The following is a 23,475-nucleotide window of genomic DNA, read 5'->3' on the forward strand; positions in this document are numbered from 1 at the left end:
GTACAACTTTGTGCTGAGTCATATAAGCTAAAAGCTTTGCTTGCAGCATCCACAAAAGCTAGCCAATACAGTCAAGCCGAGGCCTTTGCACATAGATACAGTAGCTCTCCATCAAGCAAAACACACAGCACAGTGTATTTTGTGGCAGGCCACAACAGCACAGGGGGGGTCACAGCACCTAAGATAGCGTGCAGAACTGGAATGAAGGAATGAGTTGCATGATGTTAGACGACAAGAAATAAAAGTACACAAATATATTGAATTCCTATTGCAATACACATGGATTGACAAAAATGGTCAACCCAATGATGACTTTATTAAAAGAAAGATACTTTTATTTGATGTACTGTTACTGTTAATGGTGTCAGTTTCTACTGCAAGTACAGGGAAACTGTAGATATGAATGAATCTTGCTTGCTTGCTTGGATAAAAATGTGTAAGTAAATGCATTAGGTTGATTTTCTTGATTCAATTATCTTAAAAATAAGGATGATGATATGTGTCCAATGAGGGTGGATTGTAATGCCAAAAGTGTGATCTTAGTAACAATAGGAAAACAGAATAATCCTTTGCCTTGGGATGAAATGAAAACAACATTGAAACTCAAAGCATGTGATATACAATAGACTTAAAATACATTCAGAACTGGATTCATGAAGCACCCACACAAGTGGGTGTACTCGGAAACACCATATTGCAACACATTATTCCAACAAAAACCCACATAAAATTATATACAGACAACTAATTCTAGCCACACATAAGTCTACAATGCTTGACAGTTTTGACAGTGATATTTGCATTTGCAATGTAGCTGGCAATACAAAAAGTGGAGAAATGATCAACTGCAATATGGTTGATCAGGTGTTCTAATGTCACCCCAATGGAAAGCAAATGGTTATGTTTGGCATGAAAAAGCACAAAATCAAAATGCTGTAACATCATTTGCACATGGCAACTTCATATATTGAAGCAGAAGCTTAAGGATTTAAGAGCAACAAAGCTGCAGGAAGGCTGACAGCAAAGCCTGTGTTGCATCACATTTTAGAAATCAAGAGCAAAAAGTCCTTGTGCCCACTAACAGAGCACAAGAGGATCATGCAAATTAAGTAATGAACAGACTCACATTTACTCAGACGCACTCTCATACAGAAGGATATTCAGTTGCTCCCACACAAACTTTATGCACACACACACACACAAAAACCCATAAAACCACACACACCTTTTTGTGATGGGCTGTGTTCACTTTGATGACTCCCTCCATTGAGGACCTCAGGTGTCTGGGCTTGCTGGAAGCCCAAAGCCTGGGGCTCTGTTACAATATCTGTCTGCTCTAAGAGCAAGTCTCGTGGCTGCTCATATGTCACTTCCTCCTGGTAACTGTCGGGCTCCTCTGGAGCCTCCTCCTCATCCTGCTGTTGCTCCTCCACAGAGAAAGCACTGACAACCTCTACTTTATCTTCTTGAGCAGGGAAGGGAGACACATGGATGAGACATGGAGGACAACAAAACTGGGGTTACATGGGTTAACAAGACACTTTCACCTCTGATGGAGATGCATGGGATGCAATCAACAAGCCCTCTATCACCTGTGTGCTGATAGAGTTTGCAGATATTTAAATTCACAACTTAAAATTCCTAATAATAATTTATGAGTTTTATCATTATTTTTATTATATTTTTATTTTTCCATTTAACAACATATATTTACTCCAAAATAATTTCTGACAAAATGTACTGTAGGATATACAATTAGTTTGTCATTAACCTGCATTCAAGTAGAGCTGTTTATGATAACATATTAAATGTAAGTCGGTATCATATACATAATTAACTACAAGTATAAAGTTGAGTATGAACTTTCCATGCAGTGTGACCATTTAACAGTACATTTTGGTGATTGCATGCCACATGTGAAAAGGACATGATTAGAAAACAGACTGTGCTGTTCTCTGTGAGTAAAGAGCTGAAAGCAAATCTGTGATTTACTCCTGGAGGAAATCAATAGACAAAATGAGCAAAGGAAGAGAGAAGACGCTGAGAGGGGAAAGCAGACTAATGAGATGACGGGCTCCAGTGGCAGGTTATGTACTATCGCCTGAGGGGAGGAAGGATGTTTGTGTTGCCATCTAGCTCTAGCATCCAGGGTAGAGTTCAATAACATTGTGGTGTGTGTTAGAAAACTACTATTGAACTAATATTGGTATAGTAGACAGAAGTGTGAACAGGACAGGACAGTGTGGCACATGCTGCAGGCACCTTGAAAGTGATATGATAATGCAAGGGGACAGAACACCTCCAAATTAAAAACTAAGGGACCAGAGGAAAGAGGAGGAGTGGTTGACATGTTTCAAGAAAGATCTCTGGAAGTCCTCAAGACTGTGTTTAGTGTCTTCTCTTAGAGATATTTTTGCCACTCTCACCACCATTCACACTCTCATCCCAGGTGGTCTGAGTGGTTATAAGTGTGTATACCTTGTGCCACGGGCCCAATCTGCTCAGCGGATGGAGAGGGGGGAGGGGAGGGAGGCAAATTGGCTGAGTCATCCACTGCGAAAGGGAGAGAGAGAGAGAGACACACCGGGGAGACAAGACATGGATGGGTGGAAAGAAATGAAAAACTAATAATTCTGCTGACCTTAACTCAGTGAGAGGTCTCCCTTTGAATTTGAAATATTGCTGTTTTTGTGTGTGTGTTTGATGAGTTGTAGATGCAGATCGCAAATCCCATGCTCTTCTGGGATTTCATTAGTCGCTAGCTGGGCCTTTTTGCTTACTCTCCAGTGTAGATAAATGCAGATAGAGCAACCAACTTACCTCAGATGGTGTAAAATGGTCAAAAAACATTAAGAAATTTAATATTTACAGTCAAATCACTGTAAAAAGAATATAGGTGGAAAGACGACATGCACATAGTTAAAACGTGCCTGGACCCTCTGTATCTTTCTCTTCATCTACTTTTACATTAGTCTCACTGCCCTTACCTTTTATCTTTTCTATCAGCGTATACCAAGAACTTTGCAGACATATAAGGTTTAATACAACACCCCAAAACATTGTCACAATTTATAACTGGGAAGGTTTTAATATGAGATAGTATACGAGGAGGTACCCAAAAATTCCCATCAAAAAACCTCCCATCCTTAAAATCTGACTGCCCTCTCTGACAATCCTTGGAATATTTCCAACCAGTAAATCATCAAGCTTTCTGGTCTACTTCTAGAAAGGCCTAAAAGCCCTCCATACACCTTATACTTTAGTTACTAGAGTGATTAAACCAACAAAAGTCCCATAACCAAGGGTCCTTTCTGCCTCTGTTAGCACTGCTACAGCAGATTGTTCATGTTCAGCACTCATTCAAATGTGAAACGGTTGGATCTGTTCAAGTGCCTTTTGAGGATTGATTGTCCTTTCCTGGCACCATGGAACCAATTACATTTACCCACAGCTGCAGACCTATCTGGCTGTGAGGCAGGCCAATCAATGTCATTGAGCCAGTGCTGCATGCACACGCATGCACAGGATTGCCAACACACCATGTCCATGTTCCTACCTGTTGTCCCAGGATGAGCAGCTGCCCCACCATGGTATCCATTCTCCCTGTAGGTAGAGCTGTAGGCGGAGTAGCCATTCTCGCCGTTCTCTTGCCCGTTGGAGGCCCAGTGCTCCTCTGGCTGCTGACCGTCTGCCATGCCTGCCTGCTGGGACACTGGGGAGGGGACGGATCACCTGTTAGAGCAGGTGATGTGGTGGGGAAAGAGAGGAGAAAGATGAGTATGATGTGTGCAGAAGATGGAGGAAATGAGTAGAGAAGAGGAGAGGAGTCAAAAAGGTGGACTTCACTGAAGGACATCAGCTAATTCTGATGCACACTGCATGGTGAAGGTAACAAATCAGCCACCAGAGGGAGTATGGCGCCACACTGTTACTACCTGCTCAGCCAACTGGTCTTTGTCTCAGCATCCACGTGCTGAAAAGACCGATAAAATGTCAGTGTTTCACCCGTAATATTTCCTTTTTTCCCACTTTTACATTTGTTGTGACTCAATCTATGCTTCTACAAGATGGCTTTTGTAAACTAAACAGGTGGAGCATGGCATCATCACCTGCTAGGCTTTGAGATTTGATCCCTTCCCATGTTACATGTGAACACTTACTGTAAGGGTTTTTTGGGGTTAAATTATAACAATGAACAATTTAGCAATAAGCATCTGAAAAAGAATTCACGCTATTTCTGAATGTGTGACACCATATAGACAAAAATATTAGGGCGCACTGCAGCAGGCAGCTTATAAAACGAGAGAAAAAAAAGAGAGAGCTTGTGAACACACCCTTCATATCCCCCTCACCAACGATAAGGAGGTTGTTGCCATGGCAACCAGAACAGGTCTTATGGGGTCCGGCAGCTCTGGCAGTTGGGTTTGACAGGCTTGCCCCATTCAGACAAAATAAGTGGCCCTAAACAGACACTATCCACACATATAAGTGCAACACGTGACAGACAGCAGCACATATTAACTCCCAACAATTGCAACAAGCTCTTTTCCATCCATTATAATAACAAAAGGTTTATTCCAATCAAGTACGCACTACTGAAGTATCTACATTCTAATCAAGCATGTACCCTCATAAAAGTGTCCTATTTCCCTTTAGGGGAAACACATAATGTTGCTTTTTAAACAAGATTAGTAGGGGGCCCTCCCATGCCTGGTAGCCTACCTAAATAGACTCATTATCATCAAGCAGCTGCAGCAGCTAATTTCATCCTAACAAATCATCACTGACTGAGACTCCATCCCTCCATCTCGTCTCCCTTTCTTCAGCTTTTCTATCATAACCACCCTCTTGTAGCTTTTAAGCCCCAAGTCTTGCTTAGATACTATTCTCATGTTTGTGTGCTAAATATGAAGTTAGAGCCAGAAGCCAGTTAGCTTAGCATAGGGACTGGAAACAGGGGGAAACAGCTAGCCTGGCTCTGTTCTTAGATGACAAAATCTTCCTACCAGCACCTCTAAAGCTCACTAATTAACACGAACAAAAACAGTGTAAAAACATTTTTTTTTTTTTTTTGGCTTGAGGGATGCACTGTCAGATAAAGGTGTAAATGAAGATTTCAGCCCTTCCATGAATAAAAATCTATGAGAGATGTGACATTTAAAAGAACAAATTCAAAGATGTACAAAGAATTAGCTGCTTCTGTCCTAAATAGCTTCTGTGAAATAGTATCTCCCTTTCTCATTTGTCTCTCCTTTTCTCCTATTACTCTCAGTCGTTTCCCTCGTTTTTTTTGTCCTTATTCCTCTCTAAGTCTCTCTCCTCTCCTTCCCTGCAGCGCTGCATGACGACAGGCTCACAGAGATCGGGGCTAATGTCTGCTGCAGTGGGAAGATGTGAGGATCAGAGGAGGAGAGAGAGAGAGAGAAAAAAAGAAGAGAAGACCAGGGAGGAGGAGGAGGAGGAGGAGGAGGAGGAGGAGGAGGAGGAGGAGAAAGACCCACTGACACTCAAAGATACTGGGCCAAACTGTCTGAGACTGAAAATCTCAGCCCAGGGCTCAAAGGCGAGCCTGGTCCCAGCTGTTGCTAAGGAAGAAAACTGGTGCGCTGACAGCCAGATTGTGCTGATGGTGGTTTAGAGTTGCATTGACCTGCTTTCAGCTGCTGTTTTGGCAATATTATGCCACACTTGACACTTACAGATCACAGATTGTCCTTAGACAAGGGTGTCATAAATCTTAGCTACTTACATAAAGCCTATGTGTTCTCATTTGATGGAAAAGCATGTAATTGCAGAGAAAAACACACCTTTTCCCCTCAAAAATTCAAATGCATTACATCCCAGGGGTTCAGATGTACTGTAAATATCTTGCTTAGTATTTGTTGGCTTGTCCGCTATGTTGATATTTCTATATTTGTCTCCTCTGGCAGCAGACAGCAAAATGCTAAGAACCATTGGCATTTTAATACAAAGTGGCTTAAGGAAAACTGACAGGATTGGTGGCGAGTTACAGTAACTGTACCTGAATGAACCGTGTGAATAAATGCCGACACAGATCACAATGTAACGAAGAGTTTAGACTTGCACTGACTTCCTTTTCTCATCTAAAAAAGAAGGCATTCACAATTCCTGACCAAGGCCTTTGACCAAAATCTTGCTTTTTCAATAGTATACTCGAGTTTAAGGCCTTGTTGTGCATTATTTAATTATCCTACGCATCCGTCTACCAGGCGTGCTTTAGAAGATATTCAGTTTAAGGTTTTTTGAAAGAGGGTAATACCTACTTTTAAACACTAACACAGCACAAATTCAAGTTCATGTCCTGTTAAATGAATATTATACCGTGTTAATCTAATTTAATAGAAAAACACCTTTGAAAGACTGAAGTTTGACCTTTAGATCAGCAAATCTGCTATTTTTATTTGGAAATGAATTTACTTATTCTATAACTAAGTTTTATGTAAATTCTCCTAGTAACATTAGACACCAAAGTCAAATTTGTTTTAGTTAGTTATATATTTTTATGCTGATGTCTGCATCCCCTCCCCTCCAGACCTTCCTCTCCAGGTATACCCCATCATCCTCATGTCACTAACGTGATGTGACATCGCCCTCCGTTGCTTCCTTTTAGCTGTTTACCAGTCAAATTGTGTTATAGCGAAAAGGATAAACTGTGTAATGGGCATCTTTCCAGACACAACTAAGCAAGAGTTTTTCATATTTTGCACCACTGCAGTATGCTATAATTATCACTCTCTCATCTCTCACCTGACTGACTGACCTCATGTCTGATGGTCAGTTTGCATTTTGGTTTGTTTGAATACTATACTGTGAGAAAGTCTAGCAGCAGAACAGTCAGCCCATGACTGCTCAGCATGTGAACCATCACTGTTTCTTAATCTTGAAAGGGTTAAATCAACAGCACTAGGAGTCAAAAAAGGACTGTCAAATCCCATCACGTCCTGGGATTGATGTCTTGAATTGAACATGCCAGTCTGATCTCTTACAGAGAGGGTGAGGAGAAGGTGTGGCAGCAGGCCTGCGGCTCCACTGGGCTTCATTCTCTCTTCGCCCTCTTTCTTTTGTCTTTCGTCTGGCACTTTCGTGGCCCCCCTGCCGCACTCAGCCCTACCTTCCAGCCCCAGCATCCCTCCACCCCATCCCTCCCCATCCCTAATCCGACCTCACTTCCCTCCCAGTCTGCCCTGCTCCCCCCACCCCAATCTGGGTCACTCATCACGCCTCCATGGAGCGCCACTAACATCGGAATGTCACCATCCATTTAGGAGGGAGGATGGAATCTCTGGCAGCCAGCCTCAGTAGGCCAACCTGGCCTTAATCCTCTGTGTGAGCGGCCGAGTGTGTGTCTGTCTGAGAACCTGCACAGGATCAGCTACTGTAGGTTTCTAATGATATGAATAGGTATGATTTTCTGCACACCAATCATTGGGCCATCATTAATAGTATAATTTTATCTCTGAACACTTTTTATGTATTTAAATGCAGAGACAACATTGTAAAAACTGTCTTAAGCAATGTGTTTTGTAATTTAACTTAATATTTGTTATAATATTTCCTCTTTCCTAGTCTGATGGAGCTTCCATTGACTGTAAAGCCTTTGACATATAAATGTCCATCTTCTCTGCCTCTCTGGCAAGCAGGCCTGGGTTTGGAATTTGCATTTTGGGCATTTGGCAAACATCTGCATACTGGATATAATGAGAATATTTTGGCAAATGATCAGTTGAGGGAAAGTTTCCAGGAAAATAAGCAGTTTTAGACACACTGACACACTCAGAAGGTCACAGGTTTGTTTCGAATATGTCTACCAAACTAATTTATTTTATATTGTCCTGTTTAAAACATCTTCATTATCTTATTTTACTGTTTTTATCCTGATTTTACTGTAAATATCAGGATTATTTCCTTTTTTTAAAAAAAAATCATTCACTTTTATGTAAATCTCTTTATGTTGCATTTATGCATTATTGTGCTAAAGTTTATCATTATTATTTTCTCAGTTATCAACTATATGAACAACAGTTACATTATTATCCCAATTAAGACAATGATATGATAAGAAAATGGCTTGTAAACATGATTACCTTAGTCTGAATAAGGCTGAGGTTAGTGTAAAAGTGATTGAACTGAATCTTAAAATTTTAGTTGCATTGCTGAAGGGCATTTTAGAAATGTAGATGTACTAATCATCATTTATCATATGAGCTGTTTTTAAAGCAGGTTTGTCAAAAAATTATGCTGGTTCTTTACTTTATAAATGTGAATATCTACTAGTTTTCAGAGTTTTTTATAATAGTAAATTGAATATCTTTGGGTGTTGGACTGTTGTTTGGACAAAAGAAGAAATTTGGAGACGTCAACTGAAGCTTTAGGAAAAGCTTTGGGAAGCTTTTCACAATTTTGGCAATTTCAGAGACTAAATTATTAACCGATTAATTGAGAAAATCATTGTCAGATTATAAAAGGCTTTTAAGAACGACAAAGCTTAATCAAGAAACTAAATTATTATGGAATATGGGTCGATCAGACATTATTATAGTTAAGGTAAACACAGTTATTGTACAGCAAGTTGCTATGAATGATGGGTAACTGTCACGGGAGCCCTGAGGAGGACAGGAGGACAGTCAAGGTTGCTGTGACCTGTAGTCAACCCAGAATCCAGCAGCTCCAGCCGCAGCAGCCGCAGCAGCGGCAGCAGACGAGCGGATTATATTCCTTTGACTCAGCAAGACATGTGGGGGGATTGAGGCATAACGAGCGCTGCCAGTGAAGTGTGAATGAACTGTGTACACGGTGAACACCAGCATGACGAGCGAGGCACGCGCACATACAAACACACACCCATACACAAGAGGTAGGGGCTGAGTCCACTCCTTGCAGATTAAGTACCGTAATAACAGCAGTATAGGCGCACTGAGATTATGTGTAGAAAATATAACAGCGTGAGGAAGAGGTTTGCAGTTTTTTGCATGGCTTTAGTATTCCTCAAAACCCTACCTTGATTGGAAATCATATAAATAAATACATCTGTAAATTCAATATTAATGTTATTTTCAATTAGATCAACCATGTGTGGATGAATCTGCATGCCAAAAGAGGCATTCAATTTTAAGAGAAACACGCCTTATCATATGAATTGGGCAAAATTGATAGTCTCACAATAGTGATAACATAATATTATAATAGAATTCTTACATTTAGCTCAAAAATATTGGGAGGTAGTGATGTGAGCATGTGAAAAAGACTTCAAATTAACTTTTTTTGCCACTTTAAACTATGATTGGCATTGCTTTTTCATGTTCTTCATCACTAGTAGTCTTTATAAACCTTGAGCTATAGTAGTAGGCTCATCGTATGAAGTGTGTACAGTTCATAAATATGCTGTGCTGTATCTACATGCCTGTGAAGTTAGTCTCTACTCGGTCTTCTCCCCCACCTTTGATCACAGTCTGAAGATCTGCGCATGAATTTACTGACCGGAAGACTTGCTGAGCTCAACTATGGTGGTTGGGGGTGGGGGAGGGTAAAACATTGTCATTTATTCATAATTTTTGGCTGAAGCTTGCTGCACACCGAGTGACACTCTTGTGATATTGTATTTAGGCTGTGGGCAGCTGCTGTTGCCTGCTGCAGGCTCTGACCATGAGACGATTTCTTTTACTGCTATGCCACCATGTTTCACATCCAATCAGCCGTTGGCAAAATGACTGTAGTTTCTTACGTTTCTCTATTATTCTTAATTTTCTAAATAAAACAAACAAAATAGTAATGATCACTATGACAGTTAGCCATCATCAACATAACTTATTCAGATATATATAATCTAAGGTCACTTAACTGCATTAAAAGATTTATATTAATGCATTTCAAATGGTTTCAGTGAATGAGTAAAGTCTGTCTGCAAACTGAAATTCCTCCTTCAAGACAAATGAAGATTGAATTTAAATCAAACTGACTCAAACTGACTGCCAAGTGTCTTCTGCATCCTGACTCAGATTTATTTTTTCCTGTCATCGCTCTCCTGCTTCTCCCTCTCTTTACTCTCAGCCTCCAATCTCATCAGAGGAGTAGATGCTTCCTGGCACACAGCAGCCCCACCCACGGTGATGTCATCGTTCCCATGGTGATGGGAGCCCCGGGATGGGAGGGGCTGGTGATCAGGAGTGGATGCTGAGCTGCAGAAAGCGGGACTTTGACCATGTTATGGATCCTGAAATAGGTCACCAGATCCTCCAGGCACAGCCCCCGGGGATCCTTCCTAACTCCTTCCTCACCCCAACACGAACACAAATGGGAGCCGAGCCATTTAAATCCATCAATACACTATTAGCTGGTTGCTGGTTAGGCTGTTGATGTCATTTTAGACCTTTATGCTGGTGGTGATGGGGTGGTTTATATATTTATATCCTATTACTATAAAAGCTAGGCAAGAATTGCTTATACCAGCAGGATTTAAAAAAGAGAGAAGTCATGGGATTTTTTTTCCCCCCATTCACTAATTTCATGCTTTCATTACCAAATGATATCAAAATAGTTGAGTTGAGCCTTTTGTAACAGTGTATAATAACTCTTTCCAATTTAATAACAATGGTTTCCAACATTTTCCTTGTAACCTTAAAATAAAGAAATTCCTATTTGCAACCTGAAGTGGCTCCTCCAAAGAGTAGTGTTTTTCTTCATATTGTCACATTTTGATATTTTTTAGAGGTATAAAGAGGTAAAATATCTAGTATTTCACAACATTAGAAAATTAGGAGAAAAAAAGATTTATGGGGACCAATTTAGTCATCCAAAAAACATCTCTGTTGATACTCTGTATCGCCTAATAATATAACATAACTGATCAACCTATAAAAGCTTTTATTACTGTACTGAATTATATTCACTCTACTGATGTATTAAAACACCAGAGCTGCAATGATTAGTCGATTCCCCAGTTTTCAATTGACAGAAAATGATTAGCAACTATTTTCATACTTACTACTACTACTAATCATAATTTTTCAAGCAAAAAATTGCCTATTTTATGGTTCCAGCTTCTCAGATGTGAGTATTTGCTGCTTTTCCTTGTCGTAAATTACAGAAACTGTTCAGACATACAAAATATTTGAATGCGAGGTCACCTTGGGCTCTGGGAAATTTTGATTTTGTGCATCAGTAATTTCTGACATTTTATAGACCAACTGAAGAAATGATAAATGAAGGAAACAATTGGCAGCAACAACGATGAGATACACAGAGTGCCTTTTAGGTCTTTTTTGGGGAAATTATTGACTTTATTAATTGTACTTAAGTTAAAGCAAAGGTTGTCATAGTAAAAAAAAGGACTGTGATTCAGTTTTCACCAGCTATTTCTGCATAATTATTCTTAATTGTCTCAACCAAAAATATTGAGCAACAACTGTGACGTTTTCACACAGCTGTGAGCTCTCTGCTGTATTTCCCAACGAAAAACCTCCCATCTGTCAGCGCAAGTCGTCCATCTCTTTAGCAGTCAGTCCCTCCCTCCCCAGCCATCTTGCATTTTCGTGCGTCCTTCATCGCTGAGGGGACTATGATGACTGCTGACAGTTTACCATCTTCCAGCCCACGCCCTGCACGCCTTATATACACCCGCACCTCTACAGGCGCACACGCCCTGCTCAAATCAAACCGAACATGTGCCCAAACACACGTCCTGATTTTCCCAAGTAGTTGTTGTCCTGAGACTAACATTTTGTACGATAGCCCCGGGACAGCAACTGTCTCAGCCAATCAACAACTGAACCGCACACACAAAAAAACAAATGCCAAATGCATCCGCAAAGCTAAACCCAGAAGAACACATTGTTAACATGAGCTAAATATAGACACAAACAGAGGACTTCTCTGAAACATTCACCACCATATCTACATTTAGCCACTCACTCTCTCATTTAATTTCCTGTCATGAAACTCAAACAGAATTACAGTACAGTAAAGCTAAAAACACAAGATTGGAGTTTCAACTTAATCACTGCTTTTCGGCGGTCAAAAATATCTTGCATGACATCAACCCAAACAATCGCCCCTTCTCCCTTCCACATGTTGCTGAGCATAATTCCCCCTTCTATTATATATCCATGAACGGCCAAGGCTAATCATCTGGCTGAGTGCAGCCACTTAGATCTGACTCCCGGGGCCCCATGAGTCATGGGAAAAGTGAGTGTGAAATGTCACGCAGGGGGATATGAGTATAAGTAGTACATAGTATTCCATCTGGCGGCAGTCCAGACTTCCATGTTTTTGCTTTTTCATTTGGTTATTTAGGTGTGAGGTGAAAATACTTTAAAGAGCTGTATTCAGGCAAAATGGAACCTTTGCACTTTTGTGATCCAATAGAGAATTTTCAGCCATGCTGTATGGTTATGTTGGTCACTTGGTCTTCCACTTTGGTCCAGACTAAAATAACCATAGGACAAATGGCCTTGGATGTTTGTACAGACATTCATGGTCCCTACAGGATGTATTCCATTGACTTTGGTGAACCCTGACTTTTGCAATTGTGCAACCTGTAGGTAAACATTTTTGGCTGTTAGAGAAATATCTCAACAATTATTGGGCAAATTGCCATGTGATTTTATGCAGACATTCATGGTGCCCAAAGGATGAACCCTAATAACTTTGCTGATTATGCCATGAGGTCAGAATTTTCATTTGTCCTGCAAAACTAATGACATTCCCATCAGTCTCAGCTGTACTTAAGTAATAATTAGCTAATGTGAGCATGCCAACACGCTAACCTGAGATAGTGAACATTATAAACATGATACCTGCTTAGTACGGCCTCACAGAGCCGATAGCAGGGCTGTAGACTCTTTTTAAATTCATGTCCAGGTTTTGTGTTAGCTTACCGGACTTGAAGAGCTGTTGGATGAACCTGACAAGTGCTCAGACCTGCATGAAAAGAAAAAAAGGAAAAGGGAAAGAAGAGGGAATACACGTTAGGACACAATGAACTGGAGCACTAAAATTTAACACTCACTCAACATACTTTAGTCCTATAGAAGAGTTATGTCACTGGGTCAGAGACAAGCCTAAACCCATCTAATTCACCAACATTTCTAAGCTTTATAACCTCTGAATCCCACTTATAGTTCAGAATCTAATGTGAGGCTTTTTACCAGGCGGCTTTCATCTCCGTCTCATGTTTAACACAGTAGTGTATGAGCCGTGCATGCACACAGCAGCTTAGCTCTGTCACCTGGAGTCTGCCAGCAACATTAATCCAAACCTCAATGCGGCTTTCTCTCTGTCTTTTAAGCTGCCACTGACGGGCTGTACGCAACAAAGCCGAAGACAATCTAATCTATTCAGAGTGCGTGCATGAGCATTGTCCTTGTGCAAACAAACGTAAATGTCTGTTTGTTGTCTTGCAGCATTTAATTTATTAGCTCATAAGCGTTATCACAAAATTGTGTATTTTATGTTAACTCATTTTGTACTTGCATGTTTTATATAGAGGTTAATAGTCTTATTTTCTAGCGTGGATAACATTATTAAATTTCCCACGGAAAGGCATGTACTCTGGTTCTTTTAATCTTCTAATTACGTACCGTAAGTGAAGTTGGTGCTGATTTCCATGATTTGGTTATACATTTGGAAAACAGATCAGAGAAGTTGTATACGGGTGTGTGTTGGCACCAAACATGTTTGGAGGCGAAATGGGCCCCTCTATATTTTGAGAAAAACACTTCCTTGTCAAGAGTTAGATGATAAGATTGAAATCACTCTGTCTGTACTGTAAATATGCCTGTTAAGATCAGATAGCAGCCTGTTAGCTTATTCGCATAAAGACTGGAAATGGGGAAACAGCTAAAGCGGACTCATTAACCCGTTATATCTTGTTTGTTCAATCTGTCTACAAAAATCAAAGTGTAAAAGGACAATTTGCCATTTTACGGGGGTTTATGTTTGCTGTTTTCAGGCTTTATACTTACCTAAGCTAACTGGCTACTGGCTGTAGCCTTATATTTAATGAAAGATATAGATATAGGTATCAATCTTCTCATCTAACTCTTGGCAAGAAAGCAAACGTGTAATTGGAAATGGAAATCTGAGAAACATCAGGTTAAAAAAAGACCAGTGTTCAAGTTAATGAATGCGATTGCAGACAGTGTGAGACAGAGAATACTGGTTGGATAGTTTCCAAGGCAACTGCAGGGAGGATAATAATCCAAAAGGAAATCAAAGTGATTATTTTTCATAAACACATGATTACAAGAGAACATATCCTCTACGTGCCAACTAGGCAGACTCTACTTGTGAGCTGTTTTCAAGATTTGTCAAACCCTTGGATTGGTCCATTGGGGCTGAGTAGAGGATGAGTTAAGGCTTAAACCAGCCATGGAGAAAGACAGATTTGCACGTTCACTCTGCTTTGGGACTGTAAGGAGGCAGAATACAGAGCATCCTGTTAACATTAAAGCACAGTGAAAGAACCGTCAGGGGGTCTGGCGCCACGGCAGGCAGTTGGACAGAGCAAGAAGGAGATAGAGGATGAAAGGGACGCAAAGAGATTCCCCAAACAGGAAGGAGGTTGATTTATTAGAAAAAAGACAAAAAAAGAGGCCTGTGGTGAAAAAGAGAGGGAAACTTATGTCTTATTGTAGTTTGGTTATAATAACAATGAACTCAAAGAAATCTGTGTTTTTAATGTACACTTTGGGTAATAATTTTATTGTTCACTTTCATCTCTCTTTGAAATAAGTTTTTTAAACCTGACTCCTCATGTATCTTGGCCTTCCATCTTTTTAGTGATGTCACCATGTGCAAAAGCCTCTATGTTGTCTCGCTGCTTTGCAATTTTTGCGCTTATATTGCCAACACCTGATCATGTGGTCATGCAGTTCATGTTGACTCGTTTTCATAATTTTATTCAAATGATTTAAACTTCAATCAATAATGCCATTCTTTGGCATTGTCAATTGTCATTATCAATTTTTTTTTTTTTTTTTAATTTTTCTTGTCATTTTCTTTTAAATAAACCAGTTTTTGTCACATAGAGAAAGGAGGCTTATTTATGAGAGAGAAAAGGAAAAAAAAAAAGGCTGGACTGGGGAGAGTGAAGGAAAAAATGTTAAGGAGGAAAAAAAAGGAGGAAAATATTTGAAGTTATCTATTCATGTCCAAGACTGACATTTCATTTGATATACTGTTTTTGCTGTCTATCAACTGATCTGTAGATAAAGCTTTGTATTATTAGTTATGTCAATACTGTTTTTAAAAGATTATACCATGATTCAGCATGTTTCAGAAAACTGACTGTTGATTAAAATTGTTTGTGTATAAATGAAAGTTTCTGATGTGCATGAGAAAGTGTCCGGTGAGAACTTGGAAAATCACCACTTAAATATGTCAGTCAAATATGTAAAACCAGTAGCATTTCTGCAAGAGAAGCAGGTTGATATTATTGGACAGAAAAAGAGAGAGACAGGCAGCGGAGCATAGAGGAAAACAGTGAGCCATCGTGAGAGAAAAAAAACAGAAACTAAGGTCACATAGGCAGTAAAGTTTCTTCTGGGGGAAAGAAAAACAGTCAGGGAAGCTTAACCAGAAAAAAAGATGGGAGATGAAAGGATGAGGAGAAAGATAAAGAGAGATGAGCAGTTACCGCCCAGCCCAAAAATATCAGGAGCGTGACAGGAATAGCATTGTACTCAAAGCCACATGTTTTTAACAGTCACAGTAAATGATCCTTCTCTTGCACAGCAGTTGGTCTTGTTATGAAATCTAAGTTTCCCTCAACAATTTATGTAACTCCTTTGCAAATTAGTGTGCCCATAATCTGATGGATAGAAATTTGTGGAAATTGTGATCTTTATAGGATGAAACCAATTAACAAATTGGTGCAAGTTAACTCTAATTGGAGAGGAATATCATTTATCAGTGAATTGCTGAAAACATTTCTGGTCTTTTTGATCATTGTTACTGAATTATAAGTGTTCCTTTTTCTTTTTTTCTTACTAACTGCAACAACCCTTTGATTTTCCCCCAGCCTGCTTAAGCATGAAGTATCTGAAGTGCGTCATATCTTATCTCCAAACTCATTAATTGCGGGTTATACAGGATGGAACGCTGATAATTTGACATCTTTACAATCTTATCAGTCAGCCGAGATGACCATCAACTCCAGAGCACATCTTCTCGGTCGTTTTATCGGAAGAGCACAAATAGTGAAAAGGTTGAACAAACAAGTAATTCCTTCTGAGTCCCTGGAAAGGAGGAATACAGTCAACTACACTTGTTTTGTCCATCCTGACATCAGTCTTGACCTGCACGTTCCTCCCAGGAGGAGGGAGGCCAAATGGGTCAAACAGAAGGGAAAGAGAGAAGAGCTGGAGGAAGGCAAGAATCAAGGATAGAGGAAAGAGGGGAAGGGGGTCAGAAGCTGACCTAATCCAAAGATTTGACTTCATCATTGGAGACAAGGCAAACAGGAAATGAATCCTAATCTCAGCACTGTGCTAAAAGGCCCGATAAACCTTGCTGAACTTTAATGAAATGAGCCAACAGTTCAGTTTTACTGAGCGCAGCACTCTGCATTATTGCCAAGCTTTTAATTCTGTCTTATCGATCAGCGCTGTTCATCCTGCGGGATCTTAATTATCCAAATCTTAATTTCAAACTAAACCCTACACAACCGTTAGAATGCATTAAACATACTCCAGATAAAAGAAAACCATTGCATCAAATTATACAAGAGGAGGTCAATTTATACTTTATTTCATAGGCTCTTTGGCACCATAACTGAGGACAAAGGGAGAAGCAGAGGATCTTTGAGGTATTTTAGTTGCCTAGGCTCATATCTTAAACATAATTTATTTTCTATAACTGCAATCTTCCACTAACCTTAACCATACCATAGGGGGACGTAAAAAAAACTTTGTCACTGAACATAATCGAGGTTTTCTGGTGATAGGGTTAAAAATATAGTATTTGTTATTTCTGGAAACCACCTTTGATATTTTGCTTTCTGTGAGCAAATGAGCCACTATGAGCTGCAGCAGCCTTTACAAATAGCTGTTTGTTGTCCTTCGCTAACTAGAGAGCAGGCTATGCAAAGCACCCAATATTTACATAAATAATAGCAGCACTTTAACAGCCCTATTTGCCTCTTGTGGAAGTACATTTAGTAACATAGTCCTAGTTTCCTGAGGTCACTGAATATGGCTGCTAGAATTTGTGTTACGTCACCTGAAGGCACTGTTGGTAATGTTAGATCTACTCCTACCTCCTACAGCAGGTGATAATGGCTATAAAAAGGAAGTTACATTACTTATATATATTACTTTTATATATTACTATACAGATAATTTATGGAAATACTGTTGAAATGAGGCTGCAGTGATCTGTCCTGACTGTTTGGCAGTGTGTTTTGGTCCGACCAAAAGCCTCTCCTCAGAGGTCTCCGCTTCCTCCCTTTTTAACTTGGCCATCAGCCCCATTTCCTCATCTATAATTCACACAGACAGCCTCCTTCTCCCCACAGACAAACACACACGCACACACACTCCCTCAGGCCAATGCACACCTCCGTATAACAGACATACATGCATGTTTAATACATAAAAGTCAGAGTCAAGGTGAGGAACATTTCAAGAGTGTGTTTGTCTGTGACATGTACAAAATACTATGATAGATAATGGGGAAAAGGAAGGTTACATAATAAAATTAAAGCTTTAATAAACATTATTTCACTAATTTCCTCAATAACTACTGTAATTAAGAAAGTGATCTTCTATGAAAACTCTGCCTGAGCAACAACTGAGATTTATATTGGACCCCTTTAGTATTCTTCCACATCATATGTGTCTTGATAACCATTCAGATATGGCATTAAGTGTTTATGGCTTCTCATTATATTCTCATCACCGACTTCACTTGATGCGAGCCAGTGAATAATTGCATCTGTGATTCACTTCGCCTTCTCTAATCAGGACTCTGCATGTAGTCCTGTACTCCTTCATTCTCCTTCTATGTAATCAGTGCAATCTTACAGGTGTAAAGAGGGAAAGAACGGAGGCTGTTTACTACACCTCCACACTTTGCACAGAATACAGAGGGGCCTGTGTGGCTAATGAGCCAAACTCTGCAGGGAAACAGGCTCATTAATTCATCTGCAGGAAGAATAGAGAGGAGATGAGCATGAGAGAGCATGGACAAACAGACAAAGTCAAAAAAAATTGGAAATGTAGCCGCAGTTTGAAGTAGGAAGGGAGCAGAGCAAGGGCCACTCATTGGAAACTTATTAAAATCTCTGTAAAAAAGCAAGTAAGTGTGCCTTGTGTTGAGATTATTTTGTCAGACTAAAGAGATAAAGCTGAGTGTGGAGCAGAGTAGAGATGTGTTTACAAAGATGAACAATGTCAGGGAACTAGAAAGGGTTCGACCAAGCCCCCAGGAGAAGCTGGCTGAGGAAATTTCCGGCAGTTACTTGGCCCCAAAAAACTGTTTCCCCACACAATTACAACAACAAAAAAATGGCTGTAAAACAATGAAAAACAGATTTTTTCTGAACATCAAACATCAGAAATGACATGTATGGCAATGATTTATTATACGAGTCCACAGATTCCTTATAATTTCCTAGGAAGTTTCCTGGAACCAGCTAGATAATTTGACACTAATTATAGAGAAGATAAAAACTGTGTTTAATTGGTTCACTTCCAGTTCATTAATTTGTTAATTGCTAACATAACCTAGAGATTTGTTTAGTTAAAGCATAGCAGGTCAACCAACCATGTAAAAATGTGACATTTGTCTACAGGGAAGTGTGCAGATCAACATAGTTAGAGAATTTAGTTTCATATAATAAATGGATAATAACCAATTATTTACATGAGATTATATGGAGAAGTTCTTTCAAGGGAATTCCTCTGGAAACCAACAACTGTGCACCACCTAAACTTTTATATCTCCCCGTTTTATTGGAGAAAAAGTCAGAAAGGATCGGACATTAGGGGATTCACACATAAACACGTACTCTGGCTGTCACACAGTCTACAATCTCAAACACATGTGAGCAGCACTTTCTCCTGCAGTGTTATGTAAACCAGGCAGGACCAGGTGCAGGTCTTTGTGCCCTCAAGGCGACAGCTGCACTTATGAGTATAGACAGGTGGGAGAACTGGTCTTTATGCTTATATATGTAGGTTTCTTACTGGCCTCAGAGCATCACATACACTTTCATCTATCAACATGCTAGGAGAGGGCGGCAAAAATGGGGCCCGTAGGCTACGATTTTACTGCCTTGGAAAACTTTCACCCTCAAGAATGTGAGGATGCTGAGAATGTGCAAAATAGTCTTAAGGGTATTGGCTTTGCTGTTAGGTAGTGTGTTTTGCTCAATCCTGGTAGGTTTCTTCAATTTATTTGTGTTTGGGGTACATTTTAAAATGGCAATGCGCAGAAAATATAAAAGTAAGACATTTAAAAGCATTTATTAGTTGTGATACTGTATTATGCTACCCATTTTTCACCAAGTTGTCTCCCTTGTCACTTCATTCCAGATATGTTTTGTAATATCTTCATGTTTTCCTTCTTATTCATATTGTTTTCTTTGTGTTTTTCCTACTTTCTGCCTTTTACAATCCAAATCAAATTTGATTTTCCACTTTGCCACATCATCACGCATTGCTCAACAACACTACACTACATAAAAGCCTGCGTAACATCACTGACATGCCGAACTTTGCTGCAGTCCACCCCCAAATAACATCCTGTCTGATTTACTCAGCTACATCTGTCTCTGTGGCTCACCTCATCTTTGTCAGTACTTTGACATCCAACAACATACCCATCAAATATCACTTGTCAACAGACACTTAAGGGCATTCTGTCAAAGTCAGACTGGCGTTGACTCAACCAGAATGTCCCTTTCTCCTACAGTTTGTCTCTGCAAAGCACCTACGTTATACTGTATATTCATCTCTGATACATATGTTTCAAGTGCCACAATGATTGGAACTGTTGACTGACTGTTGCAACAACTGGCTGAATAAAACATAAATACAGTTTTAGTTCAGAAACCAAAGTCTAAAATATGGCTTTTGTAGCATATTTCTTCATATCATTGGAAACAGTAGTTACACAAAATATTGTTATCTCAAGAGTCCACTTACTACCCTTTTCTGGAGCTTTCTTCACCACCTCACAGAATTAACAGTACAAGACACACAGAGCAAGTTTTAGCTGCTAATGATGACCATGAGATGTGGTTTAAGCACCAAAAAAAGCTAGTAAGTGGACCTTGAGTTAAGATTTTTTCATTCTTAGAATCAGCAGTGCAACTGCAAAGCCAAAAACAGATTTGAAGAACATGCCAGCAATTTTATATCATAAATTTGGGGTACTTGCAGGAGACAGAATTTTATAAGAATAATTACAATTTACCATACAGAGGGCTGAGATATCGTCACTTTTAGTCCCTTGTGTGGATCAAGCACCAAAAACACCAGATCCTGCATCCTATAATGCAATTTAAAAGCAATTGTGCATTCAAGGTTTAAACAAACTACAATTCATATCCATTTTTCAGATGTTTTTCTAACTGACAGTTGTAGAAGTGAAGTAGGGGAAAACCATCGAAACAATGCCCTTCTCTTGTACACTTGGCATCTCTACAACACCTACATTTATCTCGATTACAGTTCAAATGCTTTGCTGACTAACAGTACTTGGAAACAGGGGCGATGTTGACTCCAAAACAATGTCCTTCTCTCCCACGGCTTTTGCTCCACGAGCGCCGTAGCAGTTGGTTAACCGACCGCTACGACGGCCTTCGTGCCAAACTGTGACCTCGCTCTGAGGACATAAGCTTGACAGGACTGGGAGAGGGATGCAGGAGCGGGTGGTGGATGATTGGGGGGACAGGACTCCTTTTGTGACCCCGAAAATAAGGACAGGGAGAGGGCGTGTTTGCCCCCTTGTCCTACCCTCCTACGCTGTTGCTTGTCATCCGAAGTTGGTTCCCTGGAAAAGACAGCTCGCCTGAGAGCTGCCCGGCAACCATGCAGGCAGACGGAGACAGAGATAGTGAGAGGAGGGGGGGGGGAGAGGGAGGGGGGCGGAGGAAGGGAGTGGACCACACTGTGGATGTGACAGACACCAGGGTGACTTCTGACACACAGTCTAAGACACAATCACATACACTGTAAGCTGAGAGAAACGAACTGGTCGGCAGAAAGGAAAGGAAGAGTTGTTAATAAAAGAGGGAGAGAGAAAAGGGAAAGAGACTGAGAGACAGAGAGAGAAAGGAAATGGGGGGGGGGGGGGGGGGCAGAGTGAGCGGGAGAGAGATCAAAACAGAAGCAAGAACATGCAGAAGGAGGAATAAACAGAATGAAAAGAAAAGAAAGGGTGACAGAAAAGGGTTGACGTCTCATCACTCCGTCGCCACCTGCTCACATCAAAACCGCCCGTTGGCTCACAAACTCCTCCCGACCATACGATGCTGTCAGCAAACTCCTGACAGCCAGCTCTGTCTACGCTTACAGGCAGAGTAATGTGTCCTGCAGTCTCTCTCGGCTTGGTGTCACTCCCACGGAGAAACCACCAACAATCTGTTGGCTATGAGTAGCTAACCGCCAACGGCCACATGCCATCACAGTCTGAGCTTCTAAATATAATCACGATCGACATCATTTCCAATGGAAATAATGTTATGTTCCAGAGATCAGGCTTTTATATCTCTTGGTAAACATTGGCTCTTACACACACATGCACAGCAGCAGCAGCAGCAGCAGCAGCAGCAGCAGCAGCAGCAGCATACTCAGGGTGAACCGTGCTGTCCTGCCGGCTGAATAATCAGCAATGTCTAGACGAGGTACGTCACAAAGACTAAAGGTCACCAAAACACAGTAACAAGCTCTGGCTTATCATATCATCAGCTCTTTCATTCTTTTGTTTGAATATGTCAGCAAATAATAATGAATAATTATAATCTCTGCAAACAAAGGAGGAGATGATATGCAGGCTGACATTGATCAGAGATTACAGGCACGCTCGGGAGAGATGAAGGCAATGTCTCCACAGTTCCTGTCAACAAAAGAGGGAAAGATAAGCTTTCCCCTCTCTGGCTATAAAATAATCAGAATAAACAGATATTCTCAGTATTTGCTGCTACTACTAACACTGATGCAGCAATATATTCTTCATCTCTGCAGCCTTGGCAGTGGATTTTCTAGCATTGAAGAATTAAAAGATGCATCTTAGAGAAAAAAATCTTACCTGTCGGGGTGGGGCAGTTATTCCAGCTTTTTGTCTGCAAAGAGGGCACAAGGGGATGCAAGGCAGCAGCTTCTGCAGAGAAAGGGAAAGAGAGAGCGGGGGAAAAAAAGATGAGAGACAGAAAGAGGAGCGTACAGGAGTCAGAGGGGCAGTGCCACACTGAGAGAGACGGCTGATGCTTTTCGCCGGCGAGCGCAGCCAGTAAGCACACACTCCCTCACACAAACACACACCGAGCCAACCGGCACGCTGCCTTACGTATAGGTTACCCCCCCCCTCCCCGCCCCCCCTCGACTGCCTTTCCTGAGCGCACACTCTGCAACCAAGCTAGTGTCTGCACTGCATTGGGGAGGGGAGGATGGGGGGGGGGATGGGATGGTTTTGCCATGTCTGAGCAAAAGTGTGTGTATGTTTATCCGAGTGTGTGTGCATGTGCGTATGTCAGTCACATTAATTCATGTTTGAAAGGGATATGAAGCTCATCCACCCCTGAGGGAATTGAGTTCCAAGATAAAAGAACATCTTTATCCAAGAAATTTCCAGAGGCGCATTTCATTCTCCTCTCTGTTTATTTCATCCATGAAACATTCAGCTTTTTTTGCTGAAAGACGTTCTCATCATGAATGCACGAAACATTTAAAACATGACAGCGAGTGTAGTCAGAATGTATGTGTGTGTGTCTGTGTCTGTGTGTGTGTATAAAGAAGGGGTGCAGGGCTTGCTCCATGCTGAATAATTGCTCTGTCCTGGTGCTCATTTGCAGGCATGGCCAACTGCAGCAGCAGCACTGAAACAAAGGCAGAGAGGGGGAACGAGGGGGAAAAGGGGGTCTGAGAGAGAGACTGCAGAGGCCAGACAAGCAGAGGAAAGGCATATAACTCAGTAGCACCAAGCACTGACTGCAGAAAACCTAATTCCCTGCTCATTACTTCAACCTCAAACCACATGAAATGAAATATATTTATAGTCCGGAGGCTCACATTGGTCCCAGTCTTAAGCGATCCATCAACTACACTACTAGAGATGTCAAAGTTGTGAATAGCAGCAGCAGAGAAGCAATGACTACCAATTGTCCAAAACATGATCTAATGTGATACAGATCTGTTTCTTTGGTATTGATTCTTTTGAAGCTAGTGTTGATGCTACCCTACTACAAAGGGAATTGCTTTATGGTCGGTAATTCAACAACTAATAACTCTTTCAATG

General features: G+C 40.6%; 1 protein-coding gene across 1 annotated transcript; it reads right to left on the reverse strand.

The window, feature by feature from the left end:
• Window positions 1-69: 69 nt before the first annotated feature.
• LOC122976551 (microtubule-associated protein 2-like) lies at window positions 70-22,443 on the reverse strand. Its single transcript, XM_044345107.1, has 6 exons — window positions 22,270-22,443; window positions 12,894-12,936; window positions 3,557-3,732; window positions 2,479-2,553; window positions 1,226-1,465; window positions 70-196 (listed from the first exon to the last, which is right to left on the reverse strand). The coding sequence occupies exons 3-6, from the start codon at window positions 3,693-3,695 to the stop codon at window positions 72-74; spliced, it is 579 nt and encodes a 192-aa protein (XP_044201042.1). The 5' UTR covers window positions 3,696-3,732; window positions 12,894-12,936; window positions 22,270-22,443; the 3' UTR covers window positions 70-71.
• Between the last annotated feature and the right edge of the window lie 1,032 nt (window positions 22,444-23,475).

This window comes from Thunnus albacares, chromosome 24 (genome assembly GCF_914725855.1).
Source record: "Thunnus albacares chromosome 24, fThuAlb1.1, whole genome shotgun sequence".
NCBI lineage: Eukaryota > Metazoa > Chordata > Actinopteri > Scombriformes > Scombridae > Thunnus > Thunnus albacares.

What these genes read in the sequence shown, in the direction of transcription:
- LOC122976551 (XM_044345107.1), bottom strand. Translation starts at nt 3,695, where the DNA reads ATGGCAGACGGTCAGCAGCCAGAGGAGCACTGGGCCTCCAACGGGCAA. An exon ending in TGCTCATCCTGGGACAACAG is followed by an intron (nt 2,554 to 3,556) that starts GTAGGAACATGG and finishes TCCCTTTCGCAG; the next exon opens with TGGATGACTCAGCCAATTTG. An exon ending in ACACAGCCCATCACAAAAAG is followed by an intron (nt 197 to 1,225) that starts GTGTGTGTGGTT and finishes CCTTCATTCCAG; the next exon opens with TTCTGCACGCTATCTTAGGT.